General features: G+C 50.1%; 6 protein-coding genes across 6 annotated transcripts; 2 read left to right on the top strand and 4 right to left on the bottom strand.

Annotated features, from left to right (window-relative positions):
* Positions 1 to 165: 165 nt before the first annotated feature.
* Positions 166 to 1734, top strand: BT62DRAFT_979140 (Metallo-hydrolase/oxidoreductase; the record flags this gene model as incomplete). Its single annotated transcript, XM_043189413.1, has 4 exons — positions 166 to 251; positions 472 to 662; positions 716 to 825; positions 880 to 1734. The coding sequence occupies 4 exons, from the start codon at positions 166 to 168 to the stop codon at positions 1732 to 1734; spliced, it is 1242 nt and encodes a 413-aa protein (XP_043042567.1).
* Positions 1735 to 1745: 11 nt separating this feature from the next.
* BT62DRAFT_979139 (uncharacterized protein) lies at positions 1746 to 2770 on the bottom strand (the record flags this gene model as incomplete). The annotated part of the gene is made up of 4 exons (XM_043189412.1): positions 1746 to 2178; positions 2230 to 2374; positions 2424 to 2660; positions 2707 to 2770. 4 exons carry the CDS (start codon positions 2768 to 2770, stop codon positions 1746 to 1748), a joined length of 879 nt encoding a protein of 292 aa, XP_043042566.1.
* Positions 2578 to 3785, bottom strand: BT62DRAFT_1052799 (uncharacterized protein). The gene is made up of 2 exons (XM_043178540.1): positions 3546 to 3785; positions 2578 to 3492 (listed from the first exon to the last, which is right to left on the bottom strand). The coding sequence occupies exons 1-2, from the start codon at positions 3747 to 3749 to the stop codon at positions 2977 to 2979; spliced, it is 720 nt and encodes a 239-aa protein (XP_043042565.1). The 5' UTR covers positions 3750 to 3785; the 3' UTR covers positions 2578 to 2976.
* A 1932-nt stretch (positions 3786 to 5717) lies between these two features.
* BT62DRAFT_1073598 (uncharacterized protein) lies at positions 5718 to 11896 on the bottom strand. The gene is made up of 7 exons (XM_043178950.1): positions 10185 to 11896; positions 8030 to 10120; positions 7458 to 7974; positions 6261 to 7410; positions 6170 to 6208; positions 5949 to 6113; positions 5718 to 5896 (listed from the first exon to the last, which is right to left on the bottom strand). Exons 1-7 carry the CDS (start codon positions 11720 to 11722, stop codon positions 5808 to 5810), a joined length of 5589 nt encoding a protein of 1862 aa, XP_043042564.1. The 5' UTR covers positions 11723 to 11896; the 3' UTR covers positions 5718 to 5807.
* Positions 11897 to 12174: 278 nt separating this feature from the next.
* Positions 12175 to 13246, top strand: BT62DRAFT_929061 (uncharacterized protein). Its single transcript, XM_043185638.1, has 3 exons — positions 12175 to 12359; positions 12409 to 12476; positions 12530 to 13246. Exons 1-3 carry the CDS (start codon positions 12182 to 12184, stop codon positions 12872 to 12874), a joined length of 591 nt encoding a protein of 196 aa, XP_043042563.1. The 5' UTR covers positions 12175 to 12181; the 3' UTR covers positions 12875 to 13246.
* Positions 13188 to 14479, bottom strand: BT62DRAFT_929060 (Mov34-domain-containing protein). The gene is made up of 6 exons (XM_043185637.1): positions 14390 to 14479; positions 14301 to 14340; positions 14065 to 14255; positions 13934 to 14015; positions 13539 to 13883; positions 13188 to 13489 (listed from the first exon to the last, which is right to left on the bottom strand). The coding sequence occupies exons 1-6, from the start codon at positions 14461 to 14463 to the stop codon at positions 13301 to 13303; spliced, it is 921 nt and encodes a 306-aa protein (XP_043042562.1). The 5' UTR covers positions 14464 to 14479; the 3' UTR covers positions 13188 to 13300.
* Between the last annotated feature and the right edge of the window lie 4 nt (positions 14480 to 14483).

Below are 14483 nucleotides of genomic sequence, written 5' to 3'. Positions count from 1 at the left end.
TCGTCGTCGTCGTCGTCGTCGTCCCCGTCCCGGATCACAGTACGCCGGTAGATAACTTCGTTTCATTCAGACTTTGCACCGTAGGAGAGCGAAAAGTCGCGTTCTCTTCAAGATAATGCGTCACTTGTCGCTATGATGACGATAAGATTCAATTCAGAGCTGAGGATGGTCAATGCATATCCACCAAAGAACATCCAGTTGATGAACTCGTCGTCATATTCTCAGCAGTCTTCAGTGCGTGCTGGGGGTAGGTGCAGCGCGACATAACCATAGAAACAAATGATTGGTTCACCCAAGTCCACTTGCTGCGTATCATCAAGGTACTAAGGGTTTTGTGAATTTTGTCAGCTTGCTGAGCCGTACATTTATGCGTCGGACCTTCACGTGGTGGTACGAATGGATTCGTCCTACCCTTCTCTTCCAGCATCGCATTCACAGCATGGCCTCTACCAGGCTCCCAATCCATCATAGTCCAATCACCGTCACTTTTCTCGGCACCGCGTCCGCCCAGCCATCTTCAACAAGGAACCATTCAGCTCTTGCTCTACGACTAGGCTCCGATGTCTGGCTGTTCGACTGTGGCGAAGCGACCCAGCATCAGCTGCAACGGAGCGCCGTCAAGATGGGTAGGATTGAGAAAATCTTCATCACACATACCCACGGTCAGTCCTCGCCTTGGGTCGACGTATCTTTGACTTACTCGCAGGATATCAAGGCGATCATATCTTTGGCTTGCTACCTCTGCTGGCCTCGTGTCTAAATGGTGCCGGTGGACAAATTGAAGGCGCAGACGATCCAAGGACGCAGCTGAATATCCAGCAGCCGGTCAGCCTTCGCGTTTTCCCCCATAGTACTTGTTTCAACTCTTTTCGCTATTAGCCTTTGGAGATATATGGTCCGTTGGGCACTCGTGCCTATGTTCGTAATGGCCTCGCATATACCCACTCACTCCTAGGGAGACCATATGTTGTCCACGAACTCCGTCTTCCTTCGGATCCAGCAGAGGGAGACTTCACCTCAATGCCCTTGCTTGCGTCAGAGTCGCCCACCGGTCGAAATATACAACAGACCAACCGAGTCTGGTCGGACATTTACTTGGACTCCGTCCTCTCAGTCTCGGCTGCATCCATCTTGCATTCAGCCCCTTGCGTGGGCTATGTTGTTACCGAAGCCAAGGTCCCAGGTAAGGTGGACCCCAAAAAGTACATCCCGGATTTGAAGAGAGCGAACACGTCAGTGTCCATCATGAGGCAGCTGCAGCTAGGCCAATCTGTGCAGCTCTCCGATGGCACCATCCTTCACGGTCCCCCGCCAAAAAATGGTCGCAAAGTCGTCATACTTGGGGATACGTACGACCCATCCCAGATTGCAGAAATTGCTAGAGAAGCAGACCTGCTCATCCATGAAGCGACGAACGCCCATTTACCCGGCATCGACGATGACACAAAGCACACGGACACCTATGAAACTGTCCAGGCACGAGCAATATCAAGGGGACACTCTACCCCACAGATGGCAGGCAGATTTGCGAAAAAAATCGGAGCCCGACGTCTCGTCTTAAATCATTTTTCCTCAAGATATCCAGGCAATGACGACATTGACGAGGATGCAAAAAAGGTCATGGATGCCATTGCTCAGCTGGCACAGGATGAATATGGCGGTGCGGTAACGTGCGCGCGCGACTTAATGAGTGTAGATATTCGCCATCCAGAAAGCAAAGCAATAAAAACATAGATCTCCTGCCGCTAGTCATCATCTGGAGGGTCAGACAATTCGCTACTGGCATCCGTAGCCTCACCCTCCTCCATGTCTTCTCTAGTTTTCTTCTTGCTTTTCTGACTTTTGTCTTCCTCTTCGACTTCACCCATCTCAATATCTTGAGAAGTAGCTTTGTCCGTTTCTCCCTCCTCCTTCTCGCTATCCTCCATCTTCATTGCTGGCGTAGCAGTACGTGTTTCGGCCATGTCTTCAACGCCACTACCCTCAAGGGCAGGGGTGTCTCTTGGACTAGCCAGCAGGGAAACAGGGATTTCGGTGGTATCTTTTCCCAGCGAACGAAGGGCCCCCAGATCTGATATGATGGTGTCCAATGCGCTTTTCTGTGATTGAATAGTCCGATTCTGTGTGTCATGTTCAGAGCGTATTGCCATCATGTCGTTTTCAAATGCTTGAATCATTCTGGAATTATACTAAGTTAGCGCACGGACAAGGATAGTACCATATACGCACTGGTTCAGCTCTTCTCGGTTGGGAAGCGTGTTAATCTTTTCCGTGACAAAGTCATACTCCATCTTCCGGCGTCGTAGCATTTGAGCATGCTCCAATGATGTTTTCAACTGCTCAATCTGACCCCGTAACTTCCCATGTTCATCGTCTGTACAGATATTAGATGAAGAATAGAGGTTAAAGGTCAATCCAACAACCTATTCTAAGCTTCTCGCGCTGGTACTCTTCCACTTGCCGCGCCTCCGCTTCACAGACCATGGCGCTCTTTTTCAGCGCCAGTCGAAATGTCGATAGCTCGACGATAAAAGCCTCTTTTGCATCTTGCTTAGACTCGGCACTAGAGCCATGCGCTACGGAAGCATAGTTGTGAAATTTCTTGATGACGCGACGCAGGTATCGTTCATCATTGGTTATACGGGCGAGGATGATTTGGTCTAAGATAGAATGAGCTCGATATATAATAAGAGTTGCTGGATGGACCTTCTTGTTCGAGACTCAGTGGTGCTAGCGGCTGCGTTGACAACGAAGATGAAGCCACGGACATGACAAGGGATGCAAGAGATGCAAGGTGGTTTGTAAGGGGCAGGGTAGGATTGTGACGTGACACGTCACAGTGACAGAGATCGTACGGATGGCCGGCCTAATCCGCCGAACCAGCCGATTTTGATGTATAGATATTTTACGGCTCAATAAAAAGTAATGACACAAGTATAGCAGTAGTAGCAGTAGTTGCATGGCAAGCGAGTACGTTTACCCCCACTCCTCTGACACAAATGGTGTCACAAGTTCATATGTGTCCATATTGCCACCTCGTCCTTGCTTGTTATTTTTGTTTCCTCGGCCCATCACCTTTCTGAAGACTCGACCCATCCCACTCCTCTCAGAGCTCTCAGCTAGGTTCATACTCTCAAGTGTAGGATAACACCTATCCATCATTCGTGACAACTTTCGCATGCCGCTCGAGCCATCGTTTGAGTACCGACGCGACTCATCCAATGCCGCTTGAAGGTATAGCGCCATATTGGGAAATGTGATAGGCAGCTTCGGGTACGGCACCGCTTCTGTTGAAGGGATAGTGTATGTTTGGGATATCTGCGAATCGGCATTATCTCTCAGGAGAGCGGGCTGCGCAGATAGTGTGTATGACCACGGGAGGACATCAACATCACCATTAGTATATTTCCGAGCTCCAGGCAGTGATGCTGGGACAGGATGGTCAATCGTTAGCCATATGATCGTCCTCCAATCTTCAGAGGCAGGATGAGGCTGTACGAAATTCAAGAATTAACGTGGGCGACGTCAAGGCAGAGAAAGCTTACCCTGACGAACTGAACGACGGTTCTAAGAAACATCTCTGTTTTCACCACGGCTACAGCCTCTATTGTAGGCTCGATCCTTGTACCCGATAACCTGGCCATCAGCTTAAGAAGATGGCGCCAGTTCGGAGTTTGGAAATGAAGGGGAGGACATCGGCCGTAAGGAAGTGATATTATGTTTGGCATTGCTGTGGGCATTTGCTGCATTACGGATGTGATGACAGGAGGAACGAAGCCGATTGCTGCAACGACACGAACATGGTGAGTGATGAACTGTTAATAGAGTTGTGAACTGGCTTACAGACACCGTGGAGTAGATCTGCATCTACAAATTGGTTTACATTGGCCACATTTTCGCTGGCTTCAGGAAGAGTGGGTCGAGACACGGATGACGCCGCAGGTATACTTGAGGATGCAGAGTTTACATCGCTGTGCGAAGATGTTTCAGCGCTGGAACGACGGGACGCCTGCGTGGGGAAGTTGGATTGACTTTCTGAAGAGGCGTAAGATGCTGCAGAGCCCGATGAGTTGCTGCGATACAATTGGGGATCTACCGTCAGACACGAGTCAGATTCCTTAGGCGTCAAATTCGGAGACGTCGGTGAGGGAAGGGCATCGTAGGCAGGCGGAGGGGCAACGGCAGGTGCCGGACCGGCGTCGATAGCCCTGGACTTTTCCATCTCCTCTTCAGCTGCAAGTCTTCGTGCTAGTCCCTCGTCCGGTAAGACTGCCTGCTCAGTAGGGCCTCCTGCATCAGGCCTATCACCATGGGACTGGGAAGATTGGTCAAGCTCTTGCTGTCTATACCTTTGTTCCTCTTCCTCCTCCTCGGCCGCGAGTCGTCTTGCAAGTGCCTCGTCGTCTGCCATGCTCGATTCTGACGGACGTACGTCGTCTTCGGCAGCGAGTCTGCGCGCCAAAGCTTCATCGTCATTTATGTCTGACGCAAGTGGTCGGGAGGAGCGAGAGGGCACTGAAGTTGACGTAGGCCACCGGCCAGTATCCGTAGATGGTCCTGCATCTGACTTATAGAAATGCGGGCTGCCAGATGTGTACGAGTTCAATGAAACGGAGTGAAGGGATTCTTGAAGTGCACGAGCAAGATCCTCCTCTTCCTGATTCGACAGCTTCTCGAGGAACTGTGCCTGCTTCGTAGATTCAGATTTCGAGATTTGTAGAGCTGCTGCCAACTCTTTAGCATTTGATGGTGATGGTGAAATCGGTGTTACTTCCTCAGGAATAGGCAACACGTCCCTGGGACGCGACGGAGATGGAAGCCGGAGTATCGGTTCGGAAGCCGGGGGTGGTTTGGAGGGAGGGAAGTAGCTATCAGCGTCGTAAGGCCACTGTTGCAACCGCTGATAGTCGGTCGTCGTGGGATGAGGGAAAGAAGGGCGTTCAGTAAGATATGGCCCGGGGGTCGCCATTACCGGACGATTACAGAAGTAAAGGCTAGGATCATGAATAGTAGGTGGTATATGGCCTGGCGTCAGGGCTCTCGGATGCGATATTGGATGTGGCGGGTGGGCGTAAAGGTTGTACGTGGGTGCTGTGGAGGCTCGAAAGTGTCTGGGATCTCTGATATCGTGATTTGGAGGTTCTGACGATGGATGCGATGTATTCTGCCACGGCGCTGCGTACCCCAGCATTAGAATCACGCAGAATACGGCAAAGACTGCGTACCAGAAGGGTTGTTATAGGAGTACATCTCACCTGGAAAGCGAAGGCTATGATCCAGTCTAACGTCTGGAACGGAGGTACTGGCGGGCTGGTCACGGTTGTGGTCGTGGTCGTAGTTGTGGTCGGAAACAGTGCCGTCGCGGGCGCTTAACATGAAGTTGCGCATTCCACATATATCATGGTATATGTAATTCATTTTTGCTCGAAATATTTATTTTTCTGTACATACCTTTACCAGTACCACGGGATGAGTATCAGAGACCGCCGATGATCGCGCGGCAAACGGCACTGGCAGTTAAAGATATGCTACAATCTAAGCGTCGATCGTTTTGGGACATCGCGCAGTTTCCACCAAACATACGTCAATTCATCAGTAAAAGAACAAGCAGAGCTTGCAGAAGTTGTTAGCACACAATGTGGGGTCTAAATAGCGTACAATGCAGGACGACGAGAAGAATGCTGGGATAGAATGAAAATGCTTGCGACTTGTATCAGAAAAAAAAGGATGATTTGGCATGGCTGTGGACGAAACCGCAGAGGACAAACGGAAGCAGCAAAAAAAAAGGAACGTGGACTATGTCGTGGTCATGAAATTATGTGAGATGCAGTGACTTTTGTGGCGCCGAGCCCGCCAGGAATGGTGGTCGTTTTAAAGCCCAGTTGGCGCATGACGGCTAAGATGTATATTGTTAGTGATAAGCATCATATTAAGGCTCGATTTCATACATAATAAATCAGCTTTTTGCAATGGTTTTGACAAGAAACCAGAGAATAGGTTATGCGTGGCATCACTTGGGTCCGAACCACTGTAGGCGCTAACAGCAATAATCGGCGTGCTGGTATTTTTGCTGTTGGTACTTCTGATGTACCGCGCGGCGCCTTCTCCATCCACTATGGCGAAACATTAGTATGCAATGAGGTGTCTGTCAATTACCGATGTTGCTTACAAACTGGCATATGCAGATCCATTAGGATACAGTCAAACTCTGTCAGTATCGTTGTTTAGTCAGTGCTGTAACTTTAACTGTATGCACGTACTGATATCCCCCATAGCGACGCTGATAGCTTCAGAACCATCGGCAACGACAACACAACGACAACCCAACCGAATCAAAATTGTCTCGATGATTTTGGCTGTGATGGGGTTGTCTTCCGCAAGCAAACAGGTCACTGCACGATCGCTGGGATCAGGACCCTTTCGCAAGTCAATAGAATGAACGGATGAGGGAGGTGTGCCCACTGATCCGGGCCCCATCGAGGAATTCCAAGTTTCGGATCCCGAACCATCACCCCCACTGGAAACCGATGCAGTGCGTAACCTGCTAGGCATAGAATTTCGTCGATCCAGGCCATCCATATGATTGAGTTTGAAGCGGTCGACGGGTCCATACTCAGACGGTTTGCGGGCATGGCCCGCGCTCGCCGGCGCTGAAGTTGGTAGAGAAGACCGGGAAGGTGAAGATGCTATGGACGAAGTCGAGGTGGCAGGAGATGGTGGATTGGTTACTGTGGCCTTGGGATCCACCGTTGTCACGACGCTTGGCGGTTTCTTGATTCTGTGAGAAACACTGCGCCGCCGGTTATGAAGGCCTGAGGTTTCTGAAACTGCATGAGCAAGAGGAGCCATTTGATCAGTCTTGAGCTTCCGTATAACATCGTCGTTGGCTTGTTTGAGGATTGGTAGATTCTTGAAGCTGAAAGACCCAAAGTCATCGCTCGCGGATGAAAGAATGGGATCACGGTTGCCGACAGGAATGGGGACAGGGGGAGGAGGCATTGAAGGATCGACGACCGGGCTGTTCAAGGCAGACTGACCGGCAATAGCAACCTGGTCGTCATCGTGAAATAGCTGAGGGATAGCGCCACGAGGGTCAAAGTAATCCGTTGACTCAGGATCGGTAACCTGAGGAATGAATGCCGCTTCAGTAGTCGTTACCTTGTCCCAGATGATGCCCTCGAAGAATAGGTGAGCTTTGACCTCGTCGGCACCTTGCGCACCGAGACGAACGGAGGGATCTAGGATCATTAACCGGGCCATAAAGTCATGAGCTTCTTCAGAGAAGTCCACGTACTCCTCATGCCACTCGATGTGTCCGGAGAGAATGTTTTCAAACACCTTCTCGGGTGTCTCTGCATGAAATGGAGGAATACCATATAAAAACTCGTACGTGATTACTCCGAGAGCCCACTAAGAGGTTGTCAGAAAGACGACTAAGTGTAAATGGGCGTACGCACCCAATCGACCGCTGCGTCGTCAACACGCAAACCTAGAATTGTCTCAGGGGCAAGATAGTCCGGTGTACCAACGAATTTCTGTTCCCCCGGGGGTGTCCCGCCGGTAGAATTGGAATTAGAATGCGAACGCAGATCGGTCGTGAGCTCAGTGGCGAAGGATTGCAGGGGACTATCACTCTTCACGCTGCGACGAGGTAAAAATCCGCTTAGAGATTCCGATCCGCTTGATTCGCTGACATCATCTGTGGGAGGCAGATAAGGCGAAGTTCCTACACGGGAAATCGATTGGGCCCGTTGCGTAAAATACGAACCTCCGGGTTCGGCGTATACTAACGGAGATGACAAGTATGCAGAATCCATGGAAGGTGGACGAGAACGAGAGTTATATCTCGTATATAGACGATCAGGTTGACTCTCGCGGGTTTGCCGACCAAGAAGACCGATTCTACTTAAGCCAAAGTCAGTCAGTTTCAGATGACCGTGCTGATCAATGAGTAAATTATCAGGCTTTAGATCACTACGGTCGGGCACAAATCAATAATAATCTCCAAAGAGAAGGACTGGATACTTGCCGATGAACGACACCACGTTGATGCAAATACTCTAGGCCCAGAACGACTTCAGCAATGTAGTTTTTGGTCCATTCTTCCGGAAGTGATCCTAGTGACTTGATCAATGCAGCACAGTCACCACCATTCAGGTACTCCATGACAAGATACAGGTTTTCTTTGCTCTGGAACGTGAAGTATAACTTGGCAACGAACGGTGATTCCGCTTGTTTCATAAGAATCATCCTTTCAGCTTTCACATTCGTAATTTGATTCTTTGCAATCATATCTGCCTTCTTGAGCACTTTGATCGCATAGTAGTCACCTGTGACTTTCTTCTTAGCCAAAAAAACGGAGCCAAAGGCACCTTTACTGATAGGCTTGATGATGTCGAAATCCTTGATGGATGCCGGGGAAGTCCGAGACAGAGGGGCAACCGATGGCTGTCGAGGAGATATCGGACCCGAAGAACTCGAGGAATGATTTACAGTAGAATGACGGCGATGCCCACGCTTCATGGAGCGTTCTCGACCAAGACCATCTTTGGCGGTGACTTGAGGTGATGCAGGGGGAGTAACAACAAGACGAGGCTCCAGCAGGCTCTGAGATGATTTACGCGTTTGAATCGTAAGAGGGCCAGGATCGAGCTCCATAGTGGGTACCAATTCTTCTAGAGATTGTGCAACAATGGGGGCAGCCAAAGCCAGAGGGGAAGATATAGAAGAAGGTGTAGAAGATCGCGTGTGTAAAATCTGACGAGGAGGGAGGGGTGGCGGCATAGGCACTGAGCCAGGTCGGCTTTCGGGGGGAGTCGCTAAAGGAATAGGTGATGTGGATGCCATGGGCGTTGGATCTGGAGATGAATGGTTATTATCCCCACCAAGGAATGCATACTCAGACGTTGTGCTCGAGTGATCGTCTTCTGCCTCTCGCTGTCCACCACGAGTAGATATCACAAGATCACGTACTTGGTTCTCCAAGCCGTCTTCATCTTCGCCTTCGCCATCGCTGGTGGAACTTCCGCCACCGCTCCCGCTACTGTCACTCTCGAAGGATGCCATATAAGCTCCGACCTTCTCCTCTGCTTCATGCCAGATCTTTTCCGCATATCGTATGATATTCTGCATCCTCACGACATTATCAATCTTTTGCCTCATAACTCTCTCTGCATCCTGGACCAACATGCCCAAGGCACTGTCTTCGGTCATAGGTTTAGACCAATTCTTCACCTGCGACATCTTCCTCTCCGATCCCGGCGACAGTAATCGTTGCCGCTCTATCGGCTCCTTAGCTTCCTCTTCCTTAAGAGAGGGCATAGAAACCTCAGAAGCTACCTGCAAAATGTCCTCCAGCTGATCCAACAACCTCCTCTGCATCTTCTTTACGCCCATCTTCTGCAGCTTATTGGCACGGAAAAGCTGTAAGGGTGCTGATATGAGGGGAGAAGTTGAAGGAGAGAAGACGGCTTTCCCTCGATAATAAGGAGTGGATGAAGGCGAGTCCCGGTCAAAGGTCGCACCTAGATCTCGGATGGTATTTCTGAGCTCTGCAATCGACTCGTTGCACTCGGAAATCTCGGCTTCCAGTCGGTGCGTCTCTGCACATGTCTCGCTGTGTTTTTCGAAATACCACTGGGGTATCTGGCATTCACAAATGCGGCAAAGAATGGGATCTGTGCTGATAGGCTGGCTGAAGGGAAAAGGGCTTTCGAGATCGTTGGCATTCGATTCCGTTTCCTGAGGTGCTGGCGTCTCCAGGCCTGTTGACGATGGCAAGTCGTCAAATTCTATATCTCCTGCTGCAATGAGAGTGATAGCTGGAGAATCATGCTCGTATCGAGGAGGAGCGATAGGCTTGACAACCCACATCGTGTAAGATGGCTCTCCAATATCGCGGTCGATCATAAGCATCCCTTTCCCTTCCATTTTCTGATACAGTGTTTGACCGCTGGGAGGGATCCTATCATCGTCACGATCAACTCGAAGACGGAACTGAGCTTCAACAGTGTGGGAATCATCCTCGAGGAGGCGTTGGGTGGCCGTCGAGAAAACATAAGCATCCGCAGGATGTATCAAAACCGAAATGCGGGTTCCAAACAAGCCCTCTGGATCCGTGCTAAAGGAATAGAATCAGACTCATTCTCGTTTAACAAATGTCAACAAATTTCAACACTACTTACCCGACAACAATACTCCATGCATAATTGATCCAAATAAAGTGATCACCATCCAGGCTCAGCTCCATAACTATGTTCTGGTTCTGCGCTGTCTCCGCTTGTAACCGCAGCCTCTCTGTCGCCAAAACCCTCGCCGATTCTGTGTTTTCTTGGACTTTGGAAGGGGTTCGAGAGTGCGCATCGGCCGCTTCATTCGAACTAAAAAACGCCAAGTCCTTTGTCTGCTCGTCTCTGGATCTCCGAATTTGACTGGCAGGTCTCGATGACCGAAGCTTGCCTTCACCTTCAGGGTTGAGTTTGAAACCCTCCAGCTCCATATCTCGTTTGACAGTTGGTGTTGGTGCAGGGGGATAATCGTCAGCTGGTTTCATCACGAACGTCAGTGGCTCATCCAGCTCGTCGTCGTCGTCAAAATTCCAGAACTGCTTTTCAGCCTCCCACCACTCCACGACCCGGCTAAGCCCAGCGATAGCGAGCAGCACCTGTACATACCAATTTCTGCCATGCCAGTCAGGATGATCATCCCATGCCCTACCAATATTTTGAACCCTTTGCACGAGACTTTCACAGGCTTTTGGTTGTGCCGTAAGTTGGGCAATAGACATTTCGGTAACATCGGTCGCGACGGCAATAATTTCATACAGCGCGGTCATAATTGGATCAACTGGGTCGTCAACAATAATTCGTGATGAGCGTCTGTTAGTAGAGGAAGAGCCATAGTCAGCAAATGAAGTGTGCGTTTGGAGGTTTGGTAAAGGGGAACGAGACCGGGACGTGGAACGAGAGCTTTGACCGGAACGAGTAGGACGAGTAGGAATATGAATCGTGCGAGAGAGTCGGCGTGAAGGAGTTGGTTGAGCTGCCCATGAGGACGATCCGGCTGAGGAAGTAGTGGGCTTGCGAGTTAGAGGAGCGTCGGGAAGAACGATCGTCGAGTTCGCCGGACTAGATGCAAGCCCGCTTGAGGAAACTGACGAACTGAGAGGCCTGTTCTCCCAGGACATGTTCTGCCGTAAGGATCCTGGACTTACTGAAGAGGTAGAAGCTGTAGAAAGGCCAGACAAGGAAGATGAATGCATCAACGGAGGTGCAGATATGAAGTCTTCGGCTGGATACGCACGTTGACGGCTATGTCGACCACCATACTCCATCTCGGCCTCGTAGCCACCATCTGAGCTAGATTCATCCGTCTGAAAATCAGAACGAAGATCAGCGGGATGGAAGTAAGAATCATAGTCCCCTTGCTGAGAATCTCTGTCTCTGTAGTCTGTTTCATGATCCGCCTCTCTAAGTCTCTCCTCGAAAAACGCAGTGATATTGTTCGTGATTCGTTGCAATTCCTTGTCGCACTCCGCCTTGGCAGCCTTGAGACGGCGGGTCACATGCCGGCGTACGAAGGGCATGGAGACGGTGTTGGGACCGCCTGTCCCGTTGCTCGTGCTGGCGTTGAGACCGGGAGCTGTGGGAGGCGACAGGACAGATTCTGGAGAGAAAACGAGAGGACTGGGGGGCTGTCTTCGAGATGTACCGGAATCCGTCATTGGAAGGGAAAGGGAGAAATTGCAAGGTAAGATTTGAGAGCGGTGACACAGATAGAGAGATAAAGTAAATGAAGTACAGGAAGACAGAATAGATCAGGGCGACATTGAAAGGACAGAAGGGCGCTGAGGGATAGTGACCAACGACTGCGATGATGGCTGAAGGCAAGGAACACGGGGCCAGGCTGTCACGTATTAATTATATTAATTATATTATCTCCAGTATATCGACTCTAAGCTGTCTGGGAACGATTAAGCCGGTTCTTTACTACCCAACCATCCCGTCACACTGCTGCATTTCATCTCCAGTCCCAGTCCCCAATAATCTTATCTGCAACGACAGCGACTCGCAGCTCTCTCGGTGGCAGTACTACGGCTGATAGGTATGGGCGTCGAAGTAAGGGTATCTTGGGTCCTTGGCCTCCGCATTTGGCAAGAACGTGACATAACGCGTTACGCCTCATGTTTCGTCCAGTCTGCCACCGTCCATTAGAGAGTCTTCGGGTTCGTTGGATATCCACCTCCCTTGTGGTCAGGAATGCCACTGACTTTGGCACGAGAACACAAACCAATAAGAGCGCCTCTGGCGCCATGAAGGAGACTTCCAAGTTTCTCGACAGCGTGGCTGCAGAATCACCAGGTATACTCTTTCGTTTTCCGAGTTCTGCCGTGCTAAGTGGTTTACGTAGCACCGATTCGAATTGAAGGTGGTCCGAGTCAAGATGCCCCTTCAGTCAGACCTTTTGCTTCCACCTCTGTTTGTGTAAAACCAATCCTTTGTTTTTCCTGACACTTACCCGTTCATTTCAGATCATCCGGCCTTACGAGTTCACGCTCAAGTCGCGTCAGAATCATTTCTCTCCCTTCAAGAGGCCCCCCCGGGTGGGTCCCCCTCGTGACGAGGCTCGTCAACGCGACTATTTCCATCAACTAAACCTTAATCCCGTCGATTATGCTTGTCATCCGGGCGTTCTCAATCATTTCATGTCCCCAATGGGCAAGATTTACTCGCGCAGTGTCACCTCTCTCACCCGGAAGAGCCAAAGGCGGTTAGGGAAGGCTGTCAGACGATCCAAAAAGATGGGCATCATGCCGACGTTTAGTTTGAAACGGGGACAAGGGGCCATCCCTTCCACTTACGCGGGTGCTATATAGATTGTATAACTTTCCGGCCAACCTCTTCAATCATCTGACTGCTCTTCTCCATGCCTTTCGTGATCAGTTATAGGACATGTGCCACCGCGCTGGCGTTAGCGGGTCTAATTGGCATCCGCGTGAGAACAGCAGTATACCGTCATGACAGAAAGTAGATCCAGGCATGGCAGAGAGTCCGGGGTATCAGCTTTCCAAGGCCCTGCGCCATCGTGATGGGCCCGGCTTCGCTCACTTGCTTGCCCGGAACATCCTACGGTTTCACTGCATCATACCCCCCTTCGTAGTTGGAACTTAAGGCCTTCAAGCTACACTGCTGAAACCGCTGATAGTTTTAAAATACTGTTATCAAAGGTTGGATTTATACGCTTACGGTGTTCATTCAGTAAGTATTTACATCGCATGATCATGATGCCATACAAAATACGCTCATAGTTCCGCCAGCAACATGGTCCCAAGGTTCTGCACAACCTGGTCTCCCATCGCTTTTTCAACCGCTTCCTCGAGATGACGTTTGGGGTCTTGCTTGCCCACATGCCGTGTTTTGAGCTGCTCAGCAGTTAATGTAGATTCTTCTTGCACAGATTTGTTATATGCTTCTGAAAGTGTGAGCATAGACTATAAAAGGTGGTCAGAGATGATCGGAATGAGAACGGAAATATATTACCTTGATGGCTTTCTCGTTGTCCTCTTTATGAGAGTGGAAATCACGGAGTCGCAATCCTTCTGTCCAGTTTCTCTTGTGCAAGTTCATTAGCATTGCCTGCTCAAGCTCTGTCTTTCGGTAGTTGACGGCAATGGAGTAATAATGCCGGTTGAGACCATGTATCAGAGCTTGAATCGATGGTTTGTTGATATGGCCAATGTTAGATGTCGTCTGACGGGGTTCACGCCCAGAAATAACGGTCTGCGGGTTAATTAGGCGGAAGGCGTCGATTACAACCTTTCCCTTTACTGATTGGATCGGGTCCACTACGACAGCAACGGAGCGGGGATTGAGGGATTCGAATGACTATGCGAGGGTGAGATACAGGGATGGGCGAACTTGCAGCAAGAACTCGCCTGTTGTGTGTTTATATCTACGCTCGATAACCAACAGCCAAAGCCAGGATGCGAATGATACCAACCCACGACCATCTCCGGTCTACGACACCGGTCAGCCGAGACCAACATGCATCACGGATATTACGCACCTCCCGGTTTGCTTCAACATGTCCACCATTTTGGCTTGGAAAACATGATCAACTGACTCAACACTAACAGTTGTTCCCGACTGCGGCATGGCGAACACGTCAATGACTTGGACCGTATATTCGTCCACAAACTCTCCCAGCATAAGGCCCATGACTTCCATAGGTACACCAGCCCTTCCGTGTTTAAGCATCTAAATTTCGGTGAGCCACGCTTTTTGCACTGTGTGAAGGCTTGCCTTCAGAAGCGCAAGAGATGAGATATGAATAACTTCTCCACTGTGGTACTATGTTAGTGCAAGTTGTCGATGGAGGGAAGAAGACGTGCTTGTCTGGAGTGGTAGCATCAGGTCTGGGACCTCCTTGTCGAATTTGCGACTGCTGCATGAGTAACTCATCCATGGAAGTCTAATGAGCAGTAA

The sequence above is a fragment of the Guyanagaster necrorhizus genome, assembly GCF_019112545.1.
Source record: "Guyanagaster necrorhizus MCA 3950 unplaced genomic scaffold BT62scaffold_6, whole genome shotgun sequence".
NCBI lineage: Eukaryota > Fungi > Basidiomycota > Agaricomycetes > Agaricales > Physalacriaceae > Guyanagaster > Guyanagaster necrorhizus.
Note: the sequence above shows the minus strand (reverse complement) of the source record. Positions and strands in the feature narration are given on the sequence as shown.

Coding starts and splice junctions, on each gene's coding strand:
- BT62DRAFT_1073598 (XM_043178950.1), bottom strand. CDS start 11,722: ATGACGGATTCCGGTACATCTCGAAGACAGCCCCCCAGTCCTCTCGTT. Junction 7,975..8,029: donor CAACGTGGTGTCGTTCATCG/GCAAGTATCCAG, acceptor GCCCGACCGTAG/TGATCTAAAGCCTGATAATT. Junction 6,114..6,169: donor GGATCTGCATATGCCAGTTT/GTAAGCAACATC, acceptor GTTTCGCCATAG/TGGATGGAGAAGGCGCCGCG.
- BT62DRAFT_1052799 (XM_043178540.1), bottom strand. CDS start 3,749: ATGCAGCAAATGCCCACAGCAATGCCAAACATAATATCACTTCCTTAC. Junction 3,493..3,545: donor CCGTCGTTCAGTTCGTCAGG/GTAAGCTTTCTC, acceptor AATTTCGTACAG/CCTCATCCTGCCTCTGAAGA.
- BT62DRAFT_929060 (XM_043185637.1), bottom strand. CDS start 14,463: ATGGATGAGTTACTCATGCAGCAGTCGCAAATTCGACAAGGAGGTCCC. Junction 14,341..14,389: donor GATGCTACCACTCCAGACAA/GCACGTCTTCTT, acceptor ATAGTACCACAG/TGGAGAAGTTATTCATATCT. Junction 13,490..13,538: donor ACAACGAGAAAGCCATCAAG/GTAATATATTTC, acceptor CACCTTTTATAG/TCTATGCTCACACTTTCAGA.
- BT62DRAFT_929061 (XM_043185638.1), top strand. CDS start 12,182: ATGTTTCGTCCAGTCTGCCACCGTCCATTAGAGAGTCTTCGGGTTCGT. Junction 12,360..12,408: donor CGTGGCTGCAGAATCACCAG/GTATACTCTTTC, acceptor TGGTTTACGTAG/CACCGATTCGAATTGAAGGT. Junction 12,477..12,529: donor GACCTTTTGCTTCCACCTCT/GTTTGTGTAAAA, acceptor CGTTCATTTCAG/ATCATCCGGCCTTACGAGTT.